This window comes from Heterodontus francisci, chromosome 13 (assembly GCF_036365525.1).
Source record: "Heterodontus francisci isolate sHetFra1 chromosome 13, sHetFra1.hap1, whole genome shotgun sequence".
Taxonomy (NCBI): Eukaryota; Metazoa; Chordata; class Chondrichthyes; order Heterodontiformes; family Heterodontidae; genus Heterodontus; species Heterodontus francisci.
The window spans coordinates 34,705,662-34,726,088 of NC_090383.1; the positions used below are offsets into that span (position 1 = coordinate 34,705,662).

Consider the following 20,427-nt stretch of genomic DNA (forward strand, 5'->3'; position numbering starts at 1 on the left):
CCCAGAGAGCCTCATGGATGCTCAGTTTTGAGTTGCTAGATCTGTTTTGAATCTATCCCGTTTAGCACAGTGACAAGAAGATGGTGGGTGTCCTCAGTGTGAAGACGGGATTTCGTCTCCACAAGGACTATGCGGTGGTCACTCCTAGCGATAGTGTCATGGATAGATCCATCTATAACAGGTAGATTGGTGAGGATGAGGTCAAGTAGGTTTCTCCCCTCGTGTTGGCTCTCTCACCACCTGCCACTGGCCCAGTCTGGCAGATATGTCTTTCAAAATTTGGCCAGCTCGGTCAGTACTGGTACGATCGAACCACTCTGGGTGATAGACATTGAAGTTCCCTACCCAGAGCACATTTTGTGTGGAGGCAGGGCCAGAGATGGATAATGTTGTGGGGCTGGAGGAGGTTACAGAGACTGGGAAGTTTGAGACCATGGAGGGATTTGGGAAAAAGGATCAGAATTTTAGAACTGAAACAATGCCAGCGCGGGAGCCAACTGAGGTCAATGAGCACAGGGACAGGGTAGTAGGTGAATGGAACTTGATGCAAATTAGGATACAGGCAGAAGAGTTTTGGATGACTTCAAGTTTACAGATGGTGGCAGATGGGAGGCTGGCCATGAGAGCATTGGAATTGTCAAGTCTAGAGGCAACAAAAGCATGGTTGAGGGTTTCAGCAGCAGATCAGTTTATGGCAGTGCCAAAAATGGGCGATGTTACATCGGTGGATGTGGGTGGTCCTGGTGATGCAACAGTTATGTGGTTAGTAGCTCATCTCAGGGTTAGATATAACATCAAGATTGCGAAGAGTCTGGTTTCGCCTCAGACAGTGAACAGGGAGAGGGTTGGAATCAGTAGCTGGGGAACGGAGATTATGGTGGGGACCAAAGACAATGGCTTTCTTCCCCCCAATATTTAGTTGGGGGAAATTTCTGCTCCTATTAAGGCCAATATATCTTTCCTGATGTGTGGTATCTGGAACTGAACATTGTACTACAGCTGTGGTCTAACTAGGACTTTGTATAGCTGCAGCATGAAATCTAACCCCTTGTGTTCTAGTCCTCTAGATATAAAGGCCAGCATCCCAACAACCCCTTTGATTTTTTTTTTTATTTGTCAGACATTTTAATATGTATGGTCTCATAAGCCTATTTGGACTTCCAGTGCTTCTAACTTTTCACTATTTAGAAGTACTCTGATCTATCTTTTTAGGTTCAAAGTTTCCCATTCACTTAAATTTATTAATATCTCTTTGTAATTTTATGCTTCCATCTGCACTGCTATCAATTCTGCCTATCTTTGTGTCAACGGTAATTTTGGAAATGTGGCTCTCTACTCTGTCATCTAAGCCATTAATAAATACGGTGCACAGTTGAGGCCCCAACACACATCTCTGTGAGACACCGATAACCACATCCTGCCTATGAAAGTACCTGCCTATTATTCCTACTCTCTGTCTTCTGTTGCTCAGCCAATCTCCTAATCAGGGCAATAATTTGCCCTCCATTCCATGAGCTTCAACTTTAGCTAACAGTATCTTATGAGGGGCTTTATCAAGTGCTGTTTGGAAGTCCACATAAATAATGTCCACAGACTCTGTCCAATACTTTAGTCACCTCTTCCAAAAATTCAATCAGGTTAGTCAGGCATGACCTACCATTCACAAATCCATGCTGGCTCTCTCTGATCAGCTGAACCTTTTCAGCCACTCCATCCTTAATTACAGACTCTAGTAATTTCCTGGCAGATGTTAGGCTAACTGGTCGACAATTCCCTGGTTTCCCTCTGTCAACTTTCTTAAATAGAGGAATTTCTTGAGCAATTTTCCAAATAAAAGGAATGGTTCCTGAATCGAAAGAACTTTGGAAGGTTATAGTTAAGGGCATCTGCAATGTTCTTATCAACTTCCTTGAAAACCCTGGGATGAAAACCATCTAGTTCTGTCTTGTTCTAATGTACAGAATGTATACATAACATCTATTTTTTTTTTATGTACTGATACTACTGAGGTTCATTGTTTACTGCGTGCTGTTCATTTGATTGTATTACTTAAATAAATCATCTGTTAGTTATAACCTGAGGCTCAGTCTGATAGGGTGTACACTTACTGTTTTTCAAAAGGGAGAATCGTGTGGTGGCATGCAACATGTTTTAGCAGCTAGTATAGCTAGTAAGTTTTCTCCATTACAATCCCTGGGTTTCGTTATTTAGCAAAAAAAAGCTTCCAAGTGTAGGGGACACAAAGGAGGTTATTTCAGGAAAAGGGTGAAAACACACACTAATAAAAATTTGCCTGTCTTTATTAATGGCTTAGATGACACAGTTGAGAGCCACATATCCAAAATTGCCGATGACACAAAGATAAGCAGTATTGTTAGCAGTGCAGATGGAAGCATAAAATTACAGATATTAATTAAGTGAATGGCAACTTTGAACCTAAAAAGGATATATCAGAGTACTTCTAAACAGTGGAAAGCTATAATCAGTGGATGTCCAAAGAGACTTAGGAGACTATAAATATTAAAATGTCTCAGACAAGTTAAAAAAAAATCAAAGCGGTTGATGGGATGCTGGCCTTTATATCTGGAGGACTAGAATACAAGGGGTTATACTCCATGCTGCAGCTATACAAAGTCCTAGTTAGACCACAGCTGTAGTACAATGTTCAGTTCCGGATACCACACATCAGGAAAGATATATTGGCCTTGATGGGAGCAGAAAATGTAGAATTGCACCTACGATTCTGGGGATAACTGGTGAATGTCATAAGTCAAACATGCCTAAAGGCGCTAAAGCCGAGTCCTGCATGTTTAGCCTCCATGTACGTCCGCTGAATGTCTGGAATAAAGCCTGGCTACCTGACCCGAACCCGACCTCGTGTGTCGGGTTCGGGTCGGGTAGGGTCTATATTCTTTGTCCAGCATTCGGGCTTCGGTCGTGTTGGGCTGGACTGTACTGTTTTGTCTTGTATTGTTTTCTTTTTAATCTATGATTTTTTTATGGTTCAAAAATGGCGCAGCGGTTAGCACCGCAGCCTCACAGCTCCAGGGACCTGGGTTCGATTCTGGGTACTGCCTGTGCGGAGTTTGCAAGTTCTCCCTGTAACTGCGTGGGTTTTCGCCAGGTGCTCCAGTTTCCTCCCACAGCCAAAAACTTGCAGGTGACAGGTAAATTGGCCGTTGTGAATTGCCCCTAGTGTAGGTAGGTGGTAGGGAATATGGGATTACTGTAGGGTTAGTATAAATGGGTGGTTGTTGGTCGGCACAGACTTGGTGGGCCGAAGGGCCTGTTTCAGTACTGTATCTCTAAATAAATAAATAAACAGGCTTGACATTTTCGGGTTGTGTCGGGCATGAGCAAAAATTAAAGGATTCGGGCCCGGGTCGGGTTCAGGTTAGCTGTTGTCGGGTTGGGCCCAGGTCGGGTTTTAATTTTAACCGAGCTAGGTTTAGTCTGGAGTCCGCTGACTGAAGTGTCAGAATAGGTAAGAGCACTTAGAGAATAGCTACTAAGGGTCAGCACCAAGTGCTGCTGATTTTTGTAATGTTTCATAGTTTGTTTTTGATATAGATAAAGAGTGGCTATGACAATTAGGCAGTGGCGGAATTGATGGTCTTTGTATCCTGTTCTTAATGGGGTAAGGGTTGAAAGAATTGAGTGCAAAAGGTGGACTTCTTAATGAACCCTCAGTCCTGGAAGGTAAGGCATGTGGGCACTAGTGCTCCTATGTCTGATGGTGGGGAACGTCTCTCAAAAGCAGTCTTCAATTAGATGGCGGAATGCATCCATTCCAGGTGCGGACCATCTACCTGGAACCCTCTGGTGTCTTATTGCTCCTCCTCAACCCCCTCCTCTTCCTCCTCTTGTACTTCCTGAGCTTGACCCTCCAGTACAATTGCTGGTGGTTACAGCTGGTCTTTTATAATCGCAAGATTGTGAAGCATGCAGAAAGTGACCACAAATCTGGGCAACTTCTCGACACAATACTGCATGGCAGTTCCTGACTGGTTAAAGCATTTAAACCTCTGCTTGAAGACCCCAATGATCTGCTCAATGATATCCCCAGTGACTGAGGACTCACATCATATGAGTGCTAAGCTGGTGTTTAAGGGCTTCTCAGGGGATTCATAAGACATGGCATCAGAGGGTACCCCTTATCACCTCGCAGCCAGCCATGCACAATGCATTGGGATTCAAATATCTGTGCAACAGATGACTGAAACATTATAAAAGCATTGTGGCAGCTCCCTACATAGCACGTACATGATGTGCTTCCAGTGGTTGCACATGGGCTGCACAGAGGAAATGAAATCCCTTCCTGAACACCTCCAAGTTTAAAATGAGTGGCTTGCATGGCCACATGTGCAGTCAATGGCTCCCTGCATCAAGGGGCATCCTGCAATCCTGTTGAATCCTAGAGCTGTCTGCCTCTGGTCTTCTCTGGCAATAGGGAATGATATAAAGTCATTGTTCAGAGCATATACAGCCTCGGTGATGTCCCTTATGCAGAAGTACATATGCATCTGTAGCAGCCTGGAAGGTTCCAATAGCATAAAAATTAAGTGCTAGTGTGAACTTGATCACCACAGGCAATGCAGTTCTGGCTGTGCTGCGACATCACAGTCTTCCTTCCATGAGACCACAGACCTCTGTGCAACTTCTTTGGTAGAGTACAGCCTCCTCATGGACTGGTTTTATATTGTGTGAATTTCACAAAATCACAGAATTGCTTCAGCACAAAAGGAGGCCATTTGGCTCATTGTGTCTGCACCGGCTCACCGAATGAGCAATTCACCGAGTGCTATTCCTCTCCCTGTAATCCTGCACATTCTCTCTTTTCAGATAATTCCCTTTTGAATGCCTCAATTAAACTTGCGTACACCATTCAGCCAGTGCATTCCAGATCTTAACCACTCGCTGCGTGAAAAAGGTTTTCCTCATGTCGCTTTTGTTTCTTTTGCCACTTACTTTAAATCTGTGCCCTCTCATTCTCAATCCTTTCATGAGTGGGATTTGTTGGACGAATGGTCTTCGAAGGTAGATATGGCCTCCTGCTGAGAACCCTCCTCTCCCCATCTCCTCCATCACCTGAGGTGCTGCTCTGCCTGGATATATCTCCCTTTTCCATTCCTCCTCCAGACCAATGGGGGCCCCCTAGAAAGCTCCATATTACCAACCACTCCCTTTCTCCTAGTTACACCTATAAGGTCTCCAATAAGATACAGTGGCACAGCACTCACTGATTAAGTCCTCAGAAATTTCTAGAAAAAATATTGACAGCGTTGGTGACATCTTGATCAGGTGTTGCAGAAAGTCTCCCACTGTGTCTCAAAAGTCCTCTTCCAATGCAATGTAGTCAGTCGATTTCAATCAGAAAATGCACACTAAAAGCTGAGCATGGCTTTAAGTAGCACTCGCAATCCTCACCACCAACTTTATACTCCTGGTTATTGTTAGGAGAGGATGCAGCACTAGTCAGCAAAATGTTGTGCAGCCTCTTTTATGGGCATTAGGAGCCAATTTAAATGCCAAAGGCTAAATCATCCTCGAAGTGGCTGTTCTTAAAGCACACTTAAACTCCTCTACCAAGATGGCATCTTGCACTAAAGGCAGGCTAACCCAAAGCTGCAGCCACCTTCAAGGATCTTTAGCACCTAAATTATCAATGATATAATGAGGAAACTAGCTCACAAAGTCTGCTAACAGCAATGTTGAACTCACAAAATAGTTTAGTAAAAACAACTAAAAGTGCTTATTTCTTGCAAGGTTATACATCAGCTGGGCAGTTATTCTATTGCCTCCCTCTTTTAGAAGCTTAATCCTATTGAGGTATAGTTCCAAAAACATCAGTAGCCCACCAAAACCTCAAGCAAATTGCCATTCTTCCCACCTGACCCTAAACAATAAGTTTCAGAAGGGGGCCATATTTTTCTAAGTTATGGCCATTAGACGCAATGGAGCTAACCGCCTAGCTTCTGTCAGCTAAATCAGCATAGACAAGCAATTAAACCAGGTCCTAAGGTTTAGAAATACACCAAGTTGTGTTTTTACCACAGAACAGAAGGTGAACCTTCTTTTATATGTTTCTTGAATTCTCTTTACATAGAAGCTGCAGTACAGAAACCATCCCTAGGATGTGCATTTTTTGAGGCTTGTATTCCTTGAGGTTGTGGTTGTAGGGGAATGAAAGAGAGAAGAGTTAGTGAGTGTGGGAGAAGTTCTGAAAGTGTCTTGCGTGCACAACCATTAGCTTCAGCAGAATACTGGAGAACTGGTTTTGAATACTAATCTTGATTGCAAGTAACTGAGTTGCAATGCCAAAGACTTCTGAGGTCAGACCTCAAGATCGACTACCTCAGGATAGTACTGTGCTTATTCTGCGTGCTTGCTAATGCAGATGGGCATAGATGGCCCACAGGAGAGGCTGCACCACCAGCAAGGAGGGGAGGGAGGGAGGGAGAGAAGGGATGGAGAAAAGAAAGACAAGGAAAAAATAAAGAGAGCTGTTCCCCTCCCCCCCCCAGTGGTGAGCTTTATCCGGTCTGAAATGCTGCTGGAATGGGAGGTATGCTTCATCCATGATCATTCCTGCTGAAAGCCAGCTGGAAGGTTCTGCAGGGCAGTCAACAGGCCACTGAGACAAATATCAAAGTTAGGAACGAAGCAGGAGTCACACAACATTCTGGATGGTTGCAGTCATCATTTTTAAGCAGCTTTTTAAAAATTTGCTCGAATTCAACTCATAATATAGCATTTTCTATTTCACTAACTAGAAGCAGCCTGTTCAAGTAACATTCCATTTTCATCCAAAGCGGATTTGATCTAAGAGTAAATCTTGAATGAGCTGTCATACATGCTGGTGAGGTATCTAAAAAGCAATTGTTTGCTACCTAGTGACAGAAAATTTATAATCTACTACTGAAAATTCACACTCATTTGTTGTGCTTGCTCGAAAAAGATTATCCAACAACTTGAATTAAATGTAACACATGGGGCAAAATGGGAATTTAACTGGTAAAACAATCCAAATAATCAGTGAGTTTGAATTTACCAACTTTGGGTTGAGTAGTCTGTACTGCAAAAAATTTTTTTTTTTTATCAAGTCCGATCAATTTAAAGTTGCTTAAAATTATGATAATTCAATTTTAAAGCAGTACATTCCCACTTTGCTGTTACTGACATTGTTTAAATTAAATTACTGGATAATTCAAATGTGATCCGACAGCAGATGTTGAAAGCGCTGCAATACACCTTGATGCCACCTAGTGGCAGAAAGGTTGTACAGTCTATTCCTGATAATTCAGTCATTTTATGGTTGTGTTGAAAAAAACCTCAATAATTTGAATGAAGCAACGTAATTAATACAGTAAAATGGGAATTTACTGGTTAAAAACAAAATTCTCAGATAGCTTGAATCAGACAATTTTACATTTAAAAGATTTGACTGTATACCAAAGATTAGATTCTTCTGTACTGTCTCGTCAGAATCCAAACTAATAATTCATTTTGTTAAAACCACTAAATTTCCACTCTGCCATTATCTATTTTCCTTTGTTAAAATTAGTGAATAATTTAGTTTTTTAAATGAGAACAAAAAGTGACTGTAAATACTGTAATTTAGTAATTTAAAGAAGAATTATGACCCCTTTATTTTGTTTATGCTAATTAAGCCTAATGCCTTCACTGCAATAGTACTTTTACAATACTATTAACACTGTAAATACTATTTGATTAAAAACCTTTTACAAATGGTTGATAACAGCTAATATGAACTCAAGGAAACCTTTATTCAAAGTAATGGACAAAGTTAGCTCCACCCTCTTACCTTGCTGCCTGTATTTAAAGCATTTTGCCTCCCTTCTGGAAGCTTGCGTGGAGACTGTACAACATCAGTAATATCTTGGGCTACCTATCATAGAAACGGACAGTAGAGGTTGCAAAGCTGTATAATATTTTTAAAGTACTTCATTACAGCAACATTGTGCTGCCACAAGTAACCATATAACATCCTGGTATGCAACATACAATATCTTCACTTTTTTGTGTTCATCACAACATCGGAAAAACTCCTTGGCAAAGATCTAAAATACTGTAAATATAGCAAAGGAAGACAGAAGACAATAGAGAGAGCAGGACAGTGAGATTAGCTTTTAAATTGCTGAAGCAAACAGCCAGCACAATGCGCCAAATGTCTCCTTCTATGCTATAAAGTTTGTGACAGCTCTATGGCATGCTGAAGGGAAGGAAAGGTTGAGCATCACAACAGAGTAAGTTTGATAACAAGTTGTTCAAACTCCCATTACTGGGCAAGGGATAAAAAAGAATTGCTGGATGTAATACAGCCAGTGTGGAAGTAATGGCAGGTATAAATAGAGGAATAATGAACCATAAATAAAAACAGAAAGTGCTGGAAATACTCAGCAAGGCAGGCAGCAACTGTGGAGAGAGGAGCAGAGTTAACATTTCAGGTCTGTGACCTTTCATCAGATACTGGAGGCATGTCAGGGCTCCAGAAGCTAACTTAATCATTTGCCATTTAAGCACTCCTGCCTTCCACCCGATTACAGACCTTCCCTTTTGTTCTTTTTCCCACCCTCCCCCCTTTCACTTGTTTAAAACGCATTACATCTCTAACTTTTCCAAGTCCTGATGAAAGGTCATCGATCTGAAACGTAACTCTGTTTCTCTCGCCACAGATGCTGTCAGACCTGTTGAGTATTTCCAGCATTTTCTGTTTTCATTTGGCAAAGACCTTGGCTGGAATTTCCATTGTGGGATCGGGTACCCAACACCCGGAACATTTCTGGGTCCCAACCCCGCGCTGCGTCAGCGTCAATGATGTGACGCAATTTTCAATTTCAAAGTAGGCAATTGCGCCAGGGGGCAAATTCAGCGCCAAATCAGAGGCACCAGAAGCGTCCTGGAGGTGGGAACACATTACCAAGGGCTATTTTAAAAGGAAAATGGCAGCCAGGACTGGGCTTGTCGATGTCTTCAGAAATGCAGCAGCAGGGAGATTGGAGGGCCTGTGTTGGCATGGGCATCCATCCCCAGGTGGCACCATGTTTCTCTGATGTCTCCCTGGAGGCAGTGACTGAGGCAGTCTCACAGAGGAGAGCTGTTCTTTCTGACCTCTGGAAGGAGAAGTTCGCCAACCAAGGCCAAGAGGGCTTTGATGGAGATGGCCACAGAGGTCAGCCACCGAAGACCCACACGGAGGACCTGGATCCAGTGTAGAAGAAGGTTCATAGTAAATAGGAGCAGGAGTAGGCCATTCGGCCCCTCGAGCCTGCTCCGCCATTGAACTTGATCATCGCTGATCTTCTACCTCAACGCCGTTTTCCCACACTATCCCCATATCCTTTGATATCTTTAATATCTAGAAATCGATCAATCTCTGTCTTGAATAGACTCAATGACTGAGCCTCCACAGTGCTCTGGGGTACAGAATTCCAAAGATTCACCACCCTCTGAGTGAAGAAATGCCTCCTCATCTCAGTCCTAAATGCCCTACCTCTTATTGAGACTTTGTCCCCTGGATCTAGACTCCCCAGCCAGGGGAAACATACTTCCTGCATCAACTCTGTCGAGCTCTGTATGGCTCAATGAGATCGCCTCTCATTCTTCTAAACTTTGGGCCTATATTCTCCAGTTTCCTCAATCTCTCCTCAAGGAACCATCCCAGGGATCAATGATCTCTAGCAGTCCGGTAGGTCAGTGGCACGCAACACCCGGTTCATTGAGCACCAACTCTCTAAGCACCAGAATGCAAGCGAACTAACCTCACAGAACATCCACAGTTCTCCCTAACATTGTCAGAGTAAGTGAACGGTCGCAACACTGAGACATCAGCCACCCTAAAGTATGGAGTGACATATGGGGACATCACTGAGGGGAACATCAGCCCATGTGTATGTCATGCTGGAAGAGATGAGGAAGGGCAGCCCAATTATGAATCATTCCCCTCACATTCTCTTCATCAGGAGGAGAACGCCCATAATGTTAGGGAGATGGCCAGAATAGGAAGTGGACTGCCCCTGCTCCAAACTCTGACACCAGTGTAGGCGGCAGCGCTGGTGATCCCCAGGGTGCTTTTGAGGCATTCGGTGGGGGATGGTGAGAAAGGTGGCCATGAGCAATAGGCTCATTGGATAGCTCTTTCATGAGGTGAAGGGCATGGAGGAGACTCCTGCCCAGTGCGTGCAATGGATCAAAGACCAATGTCACCTGAAGGGATGGTTGTACTGGGGCACTTAATGAAGAAAATGAGTCCTCATTTCCATTTTCTTGCGTTTCCACAGGGCCAGTTGCAGGGGGGAGCAAAGTGGACCTGTTGAATTGGCACGCCAACCTCGCCAAGGGAGACAGATGACACTCCATGGAACCTGCACCATCACATCATACCTCAGCACCTTCCATCAGCGCAGACACACTCATCTCGGTTGGTCCACAGAGTAGCATAGAAAAGGGAGCACTGGGTGAACCCCGCATCATGCGTGAGCAGGAGGAAGGGGAGGCAGCTGTGGGAAATCCCCCTTACAGGATAGTGGGCAGACACAGCGATGCTTCGCCAGGCAATATGCTGGGCCTCGGGTATCACAAACACGGAAGGCCTTCCTCGAGAACCAGAGGCAGCTAAGTTCCTGTTTTCAGGATTTCTGAGGCCTTAAGGAGCCATGGCCAGGCAAAGGAGGAGTCCATGCAGTGCATGTGCTCTGTCATGACTCAGGGATTTGATTGCATGAGCACCTCCATTGAGAGACTGGGCTACCTCTTGGAGATCCATATGCAGCATCACTCTGAGTGGGTGCAGGAGCAGCGCGCTGATATGCACAGGAAGAGTGAAACTATAGCATTGACTGCTCAGTGTCGCTGAAGGTGCAGAGGTGCCCTGAGTGAATGCCAGCTGCGCCCCAGTCGGCGGCTGCATCCAACATCCAAGGGTGCCACGAAAGGACCGAGACAGTCATAGTTTCAGACGAAGGGGCCACCCCTCAGAGGGCACTGGCATCAGCCTTCAGATTCTTGCCTTCTCCAACTCAGTGTGCCAAGGCCCTGTGACACAGGCAGCCCCTGGAATGACGAGGATGGAAGCCACGGGCAATTCAGCCGGAAGTAGGGAGAAGGGAACAGGTTGCTTCCACCTCATCCTCTGCCACAGGGCAGCACTCTGTAAAAGTAGTAGAAAGAGGAGGACGCAACGCCACTGAATTCACTTAATGGGTCACCTGGGTGCTATTGTCTACATCTGTCTGTTCTTTTGTTTGCATCATAATATAACTAGTTTATGTCATCACTCAGACAGGTACGTTGTTGATGTCACATCTCAGAAGGGGGCTGTAGCATTATGGGGCGGGTAGTGGGGCTGTAGGGCCCTGGGAATGTTACGTGTCCATGCCTTATGATGTCGGACAATGTTGGCGGAGGAACCTTCAATCTGCATGTTCATGGCTGGCAATGGGACCTCACAGTTAAAGGTCATAGTGATACGACAGCTCTCTATGCTGGAAGGTGAGTTTAGGGGTCATCAGCCACAAGGGCTCGAAAGTGATCAGGTGAAGCTCTGGTGAATCAGCATTGCCTTTGCAACCATGCAAGTTTGCAGTTCATCCTGGAGGTCTGGGATGACACTGACAGGCATCCTCCACTGCCTGGGCACCAGTCACCTCGAGTGATCCCTTCCACCTCCTCATCTTCCTCCTCAGAGGTGGAGTTTTTTTTTTATTCTTTCATGGGATGCGGGCGTCGCAGGCCAGGCCAGCATTTATTGCCCATCCCTAATTGCCCTTGAACTGAGTGGGTTGCTAGGCCATTTCGAGGGCTTAAGAGTCAACCACATTGCTGTGGATCTGGAGTCACATGTAGGCCAGACCAAGTAAGGACAGCAGATTTCCTTCCCTCAAGGACATTAGTGAACCAGATGGGTTTTTACGACAATCGACAATGGTTTCATGGCCATCATTAGACTAGCTTTAAATTACAGATTTATTAATTGAATTCAAATTCCACCTTCTGCTGTGGTCGGATTCGAACCCACGTCCCCAGAGTAATACCTGGGTCTCTGGGTTACTAGTCCAGCCACAATACCAGCATGCCACCGCCTCCCCTGTGGAGTGGCATTCCAGATCCTCCTCTTCATCCATCTCCAGGCCTCTTTGCAGTGTCATGTGGTGCAGTGCGCAACACACCATGATACAGAATACTGTGGATGGCTCGTACTGGAGGGCACCTTCTGACCAGTCAAGGAAACGGAAGTTTCAAGAGGCCAATGTTCTGTTCAATGCAGGTCCACGTTAGGAGATGGCTTTGGTCACGGTGCCGCTCTCCATCCGCGTCTGGGTGTCGGATAGGTGTCAGGAGCTGTTTCCTTAGGGGATAACCCTTATCACCCAGCAGCCACCCACAGAGTCTGGAGGTGGGCCTGAGAGGTGTGGCACCTGGGACTCTGAGAACAGAATAATATGGGGACATTTAAGGTGAAATAATTAATCAATCATGTACTACTAATAAACTTTAGAGCTTCAGCGGACAGCTTATCAGAAATTAATAGTAGCCCATTCAGTGCTGTAGGGACAACTTATCAGAATGACTTCATAGCTTCAGGGATGCACAGACAGCTCATCAGTAGGAGTAGACTAGCAAGCAAAACTAGCAGGACAGCTGCAGGCTGCTTAATAATAACCCTTTGTATAACAGTCAGCCTAACGGTTCACAAGCAGATAAGGGGGATGAGAAAATGAAGTAAGAAGTTAAAAACAAATTGACAAGGCAGGACCCCAATCAGGCCATGACACCAAGAAACTGCAGAGTTTGTAAACCAATTGGGAACATAAAGGGGGTGTCACTGATGTGTATGAAGAACTATAAGAAAGGCTTGATTTCCCTGCACCAGCCCGGAGAAAGGTGGAGGCAAAGGTGTTGTTGTAATTTGCTTTGCTGATGATGTAACCAAGAAGTACTGCAATAAAGTTTCTTAAAGGTACAGTCGGACTTCGTCTCTCTTTGTGCAACTAATGGGATCCAACAGATGGGTGTCAGGAGCTGTTTCCTCAGGGGATAACCCTTATCACCCAGCAGCCACCCAAAGAGTCTGGAGGTGGACCTGAGAGGTGTGGCACCTGGGACTCTCACAGGATAAAGGAATCACGACAGCTGCCCAGGAACCGGCGGCAGACCTACAAGAATTGCTTTCAGTGGTCACAGACCAGCTTGACATGCAATGAGTGGTAGCGCTTTCTGTCAGGAATCTGACTGGCTGGTCTATTGGTGCCTTACAGACATTAGGAATTAGGAGCAGGAGTAGGCCATTCGGCCCCTTTGAGCCTGCTCCACCATTTAACAAAATCATGGCTGATCTGATTGTTGCTTTGACTCCACTTTCCCGCCTACCCCAATACGCTTTGACTCCCTTGTTAGTCAAGTATTTATCTACCGCTGACTTAAAAATATTCAATGACCCTGCCTCCACCGCACTCTGGAGAATAGAGTTCCAAAGACTCACAACCCTCAGAAAAAATTCCCCTTCATCTCCATCTTAAAGCAAAGGCCAAAACCCTCTGTGGCTGCGCTGGCCCATCTGTGTCAAAGTGGATGCAGTCCCCTGCCCTCCTGAATATTTCATCCGTGATCTGCCTCATGCCATGATGAGCTGCCGACTGCAAGATGCCATCTAGATCCTCAGATGATCCCTGGAACGACCCGGTTGCATAAAAACTCTGGGCAATGGTGACCTTGATGGCTGCAGGTAAGGGACTCCCATGGGGCCATGAGGCCTCAGGTCATTGTGGATCAGAGCACAAAGGTCTGAGACCATCTGACTGGACAGGCATAGCCTCTTATGGTACTGGCGCTCTGTAATTTTCAGGTAGCTGACTCTTGGGCAGTAGACACAATGTCTACAGTTGCGCCTTTTCCCCCTTGCAGCTGCCTGCTATGCTCCTCTGGCCTCCTCCTGTCCAGCAGGTTCCATCTTCTGACACTCATCCTGGCCGTTCTGTCCAATGTCAGAGTAGCCTATTTCCATCTGAACTGCCTCAGCTGGGCTTCGTGCATTCACCAGGCCTTCCCCTGCCAACCCCAGCTGCCCATGTGATGCCAGCTGCCTCATGTCCCTCTTCAGATTCCTATCACTCACCACTGAAAAAAGCAAGTCTTATAGCTCCAACAATAGCTACTCTTGGCACTTTGGGAGCAGCTGAGCTTTATTTTGGATCTCTGCATTATGTTAATCAGCCCTTCCCATAGCCATCATAGCCCCCCCGCATTGTTCATGTCTTCTACACCCTGCCGTGGTCCAGACAGGGCATTTTCTCCATGCCCTTCTATTGAAAATCACAAACTGCTGCTGACAAGCTTGTTAATGAGTTCCACAATGAGCTCGACAAGCCATTAATTGGAGGCATATGGGTTTGCTGTTCCCTCCTTCCCAGCCTCCCTTTAAAAATGGCTTTGCATTCTGGAGGCGGCGGAACCCAGTGCCAACCTCCGAGAATGAGATTTTCAAATCGCGCATGCACCTACTTCTGCTCCCAAAAGGCTTTGAAAATCCAGCCCCTTCTCCTTTTTAGTCCATATTCCCAAACACTCTCCCCTTACTGCTGTACACACATTATAGATAGCCCCACTGTATATTTAAGTTGTGCAGAGTTTAGAGGGCTGTAGCATACATCTCTTTCGAGAAAAAAAAAGATAAACCAGGTAACTGTATGTAGATTAGTCAGCCTAACATTCATAGTAGGTAATCTTGCGATGCCATAATACATAGAAAGGCATAAGTTAAATGAGGACGGCCAGCAGATGACTGAAAAGAAAATAATACAGTTAATTGTGAAGAGGACCATAAGTAACTTCAGAAGAACAAAAACAGGTTGGCAGATTGGACAGATGGATGTTAGATGAAATTTAATGTGGAGAAATGTGAGGCAATATATTTTGCGAGGAACACTAAACAGATGGAATTACATTAAACTATAAAGCTTTAACAGGATTAAAGCACAGAGCGACTTTGGGCTTCAAATATACAGATCTTTAACAGTGAGATAACTAGTTGATAAAGCTAAAATAGAAAGCATTAAATAATTAGAGACACAAAGGACAAAAGCAAAAGAAGCACTATCATAAGAAATAGGAGCAGGAGTAGGCCCCTCGAGCTTGCTCCGCCATTCAATGAGATTGTGGCTGATCTGATTGTGGCCTTTACTCTACTTTCCTGCCTGCCCGCTATAACCCTTGACACCCTTGTAGATCAAAAAAACTTTGAATATATTCAGTGCTCCAGCCTCCACTGCTTTCTGGGAAAGAGAATTCCAAACATTAATAACCCTCAGAGAAGAAATTCCTCCTCATCTCAGTCTTAAAAGGGAGATCCCTTATTTTGAAACTGTGCCCCCTGGTTCTAAATTTCCCCACAATGGAAAAAAAAATCAAACCCCTTCAGAATCGTATATGTTTCAATAAGATCACCTCTCATTCCCACACCCCCTTCCCCCCACCTCCTCCCACTGGCATCCACCTATCCCTGAGCAGGGGCACAAACAACCGCACTGCCTTGTGGGCGTCTCGGGAGAGACCAAGGCTAGGAGTAAACCCTAACAGAAAATACGGAGCGGAACCCCTAAGGCAGTCATGTGTCACCTTTGGCATGTTTCCGGCAGTTCCTGCAGCCATACCGGTGCCAAACGTCGTGCTCTGCACTCCTTTGGACCCCACCAGGAAGGCCGAGAGGGGGGGTTTTAACGCTTGGGCAACTCACAACCTCCATACATCCGCCCAGGCATGCGTCATGGAGAGGTCATTCCATAGTCGCCTCACAGCGACCAAAACAACACGGAAGGCAGCAGTTACGGGTTACAAGTCCAGCTCAATTGGCATAGAGACTGGGCGCCACGGGTTGCCTGTGTCGGTGGGAGAGGTCATCGCATCTCACTGGACAGCTACCGCCCGCCTCAAACAGGGCAGCCCCCAGTCAGTAAGGTTCTGTCCCGCCACAATCCACCTGCTTCAATGGGTGCTTGGAGCGCAGTCATTGCCCGACAAGTGGACTGTAACACCGCACCAAACAGCACGACAAAAAAAGGAAAAAGTTATCAGCCCTTCATTTTGCAAGCTGGAACGTCAGAATTATGTGTCCTGGAGAATTGGCCTTTATAGCCAATCCAGGCGCTGCTTCACAAACTACTGAGCAGCTCCAAGCGCTTACCCATTGTCTCTCGGGACAAGGAGGCCAAAGAGAAGATCTCTCATTCTTCTGAATGCCAATGAGTATAGGCCCAATCTCATAAGACAACCCCTTCATCCCAGGAATCAGCCCTGGTGGACCTTTTCTGAACAGCTTCCAATGCAAGTATATCCCTCCTTAAGTAGGGAGACCAAAACTGTACGCAGTACTCTAGGGGCGGTCTCACCAATACCCCGTAGAGTTGTAGCAAGACTTCCTTACTTTTATACTCCATTCTGCTTGCAATAATTTCCAACATTCCATTTGCCTTCCTAATTACTTGCTGTACCTGCATGCTAACTTGTGATTCATGTACAAGGACACCAGATCCCTCTGTACCACATTTTGCAGTCTCTCCCCATTTAGATATTTTGCTCTTCTACTCTTACCGCCAAAGTGAACCACCTCATATTTCCCCACATTATACTCCATCTGCCAAATTTTTTCTCACTCACTTAACTCTCTATCCTTATGCTCTGCAAATTTGGCAATAATACACTCTGTCCCTTCATCCAAGCCATTAATACAGAACGTAAATAGTTGAGGCCCCAGCACTGACCCCTGTGGCACTCTACTAGTTACCGTTTACCAACCTGAAAATGACCCATTTATCCTGACTCTCTGTTTCCTGTTAGTTAGCCAATCCTCTATACATACTAATATCTTACCCCCAACACCATGAGCTCTTATCTTGTGTAGTAACCTTTGATGTGGCACCTTATCGAATACCTTTTGGAAATCCAAACACACTACATCTACTGGTTCCCCTAAATCTACCCTACTTGTTACATCCTTAAAGAACTCTAATAAATTTGTCAAACAAGGTTTCCTCTTTCACAAAACCACGTTGACTCTGCCTGATTGCATTATGATTTTCTAAATGCCCTGCTACTACTTCCTTAATAATGGATTCTAGCATTTTCCAAATGACAGATGTTAGTCTAACTGGCCTATCGTTTCCTGCTTTCTGCCTCCCTCCTTTCTGGAAGAGGCATTACATTGCGATTTTCCAATCTGCTGGGACCTTTCCAGAACCTAGGGAATTTTGGAAGATTACAACCAATACATCCACTATCTCTGCAGCCACTTCTTTTAAGACCCTAGGATGCAGGTCAGACTTGTCAGCCTTTAGTTTTAAGTTCCTCCCTCCCTTTTGCCTCTTGATTCTACCATTCTTGGGATTCTTTTTGTGTCTTCCACTGTGAAGGCAAATAGAAAATACTTGCTTAAAGTCTCTGCCATTTCCTTGTTTCCCATTATTAATTCTCCAGTCTCATCCTCTAAGGGACCAATGCTTACTTCAGCTACTCGTTTCCTTTTTATATATATTTGTAGGAGCTTTTACTGTCTGTTTTTATATTTCTTGCTAGTTTTCTTTCACACTCTAATTTCTTCCTCTATTTTTTGTTATCCTCTGCTAGTTTCTAAAATTTTCCCAATATTCTGTCCTACCACCAATCCTTGCAGCATTGTATGCCTTTTCTTTCAATTTGATACCATCCTTAACTTCCTTAGTTAGCCACGGATGGTGCATCCTTCTCAGAGTCTTTCTCAATGGAATATATCTTTGTTGAATTATGAAATATCCCCTTAAATGTCTGCCACTGCTTCTCTGCCACCTCTTTTAACTCTTCTTCATTCCATTGTAACTGTCTTTAGTTAAGTTTAAGACACTAGGTTCCCAAATATCTCACCCTCAAACTGAATGTGAAATTCTATCATGTTATGATTACTCTTGCCTGAAGGATCCTTCACTATGAGGTAATTACTTAATCCTGTCTCATTACACATTACCAGGTGTAAAACAGCCTGATCCCAGGTTGTTTCCAGAACATATTGTTCTTAGAAACTGTCCTGAATACACTATGAACTTGTTCTCCAGGCTGCCTTTGCTAATTTGATTAGTCCAATCTATAAGATGATTAAAATCATCCACAATTTTCCAACAAGCTCCCATTTTATTTTTGATTTATACACTTTTACAGTGTAGCTACTGTTAGGGGGCCTATAAACTAATCCCACCAGTGACTTCTTTCCTTTGCTATTTCTTATCTCCACCCAAGATTTTACATCTTGATTTTCCAAGCCAAGATTTCTCACTATTTACTGATCTCATCCTTTATTAACAAAACTACGCCACCACCTTTTCCTTTCTTTCTACCCTTCTAAAATGTCAAATACCCAGTTTCCAGCCTTGGTCACCTTGCAATTACGTCTCTGTAATGGCTATTGTACACTCATTTATTTCTATTTGTACTATTAATCCATCTTTGTTACGAATGCTGCGCACATTCAGATAGTCTTTAATTCTGTCTTTTTACCATTTTTCCCTACTCTGACCTTATTTACTGGTGCACTCTTATGTTTGTACACTCTGTCCCTTCCCGTCACACTCTGGTTACTACCCATATCGCTACCCTGCATTGTTGCCTTGTCTTTTCTCTTTAATTTTCCAAATCTCCCCTCATGTGAACCCTTCCTCCCTCAACCTCCACCGAACCACCACTATTTAGTTTAAAGCCCTCACTACAGCCCCAGTTATACGATTTGCCAGGACACTGGTCCCAGCACGGCTCTGGTGAAGGCCATCCCAGCGGTACAGCTTCCTCTTTCCCTAGTACTGCTGCCAGTGCCCCATAAAACAAAACCCATTTCTCCCACATCAATCTTCGAGCCATGCATTCAAATCTGAAATCTTATTTACCCTATGCCAATTGCTCGTGGCTGAGGTGATAATCCAGAGATTATTACCTTTGCAGTTGTGCTTTTTAATTGAGCCCCTAGCTGGATGTTTTCCCTCCCACTCCAAGTTCCTCTCCAGCCCCGATGAGATGTCCTTATTCATGGCACCAGGCAGGCAACACAGCCTTCAGTACTCACACTCACAGTTGCAGAGAACAGTATCTATTCCCCTAACTATACTACTACATTCCTTTTTACTACCCCACACCCCCCCCCCCCCCCCCAACTTAAATGACCTCTGCACCACTGTGCTGTGGTCAATTTGGTCATCCTCCCTGCAGTCCCTGCTCTCGTCCACACAAGCTATATCGAACTTGTTAGACAAGTACAAGGGTTGAGGCTCCTCCACTGCTACCTTCTAGATCCCCATACCTGCCTCGCTCATAGTCACACCCTCCCGTCCCTGAGGATGGACCAAATCCGAAGTACCTAGCTTAAGGGGTGTGACTGCTTCCTGGAACAAAGTGTCCAGGTAACTTTCCCCTTTTCTGATACATCACACAGTTTCTGAATCTCAGGCTCTAGCTCATCAACTAATGTTAAACCTATATAATTCGTTGACTGGTCACAGTTAGAACTGTGTTTAGCTTTGGATACCTTACCATGGAAAGGGTATTAAAGACAAATACTTAAAATTATACCAGGGATGAAAGACTTTAGTTGTGAGGAGACAATAGAGAAATTACATCTCTCTGCACTAGAAAGAAGGTTAAGAGGAGCTCTGAAGGATATGTTGAAAACCATGAGCCCTTTTGATAAGGTAAATATTTCTACTAGTGAATGGGTCAGTAACTAGAAGGTATAAAATTCTGAAAAAGCAAAAAAGAGGTTAGGAGAAATTAATTTATACAGAGGGTTGTTATGACAAGCAATGTATAAGTATAATCCATAATAGCTTTTCAAATGAAAATGAAAAATATTTGAAGGAAAAATTTGACATATGGGGAAAAAAAGAGAGTAATAAAACTAACCGACAGTGTTTTGAAAGCCAGTGTAAGAACATGGATTGCTGTACTGTAAAATGTTGTAATACTATAGGGCGGCACAGTGGTTAGCACCGCAGCCTCACAGCTCCAGTGACCCGGGTTCAATTCTGGTACTGCCTGTGTGGAGTTTGCAAGTTCTCCCTGTGTCTGCGTGGGTTTTCTCCGGGTGCTCCGGTTTCCTCCCACAAGCCAAAAGACTTGCAGGTTGGTAGGTAAGTTGGCCATTGTAAATTGCCCCTAGTATAGGTAGGTGGTAGGGAAATATAGGGACAGGTGGGGATGTGGTAGGAATATGGGATTAGTGTAGGATTAGTATAAATGGGTGGTTGATGGTCGGCACAGACTCGGTGGGCCGAAGGGCCTGTTTCAGTGCTGTATCTCTAAACTAAACTAAACTAAAACTAAACTATAAGTGGTTCTGGATCTTGGTTACTATAAACTGGCTCATTTATATTGCAAGGAGCTTTCCAGAGAAGCTACATC

At 44.6% G+C, this 20,427-nt stretch overlaps 1 protein-coding gene across 7 annotated transcripts in view; it reads right to left on the minus strand.

Moving 5' to 3' along the window:
- cep43 (centrosomal protein 43) overlaps nucleotides 1-20,427 on the minus strand; it is an 89,119-nt gene that overhangs the window by 29,518 nt on the left and 39,174 nt on the right. For 4 of the 7 annotated variants that reach the window (XM_068044651.1, XM_068044649.1, XM_068044648.1 and 1 more), the window contains one exon: nucleotides 7,826-7,909. The exons of the other annotated variants lie outside the window; for them this stretch is intronic. In XM_068044651.1, coding sequence (XP_067900752.1) covers nucleotides 7,826-7,909 — 84 coding nt within the window. The remainder of the gene's footprint in view (nucleotides 1-7,825; nucleotides 7,910-20,427) is intronic. 7 annotated transcript variants of the gene reach the window in all.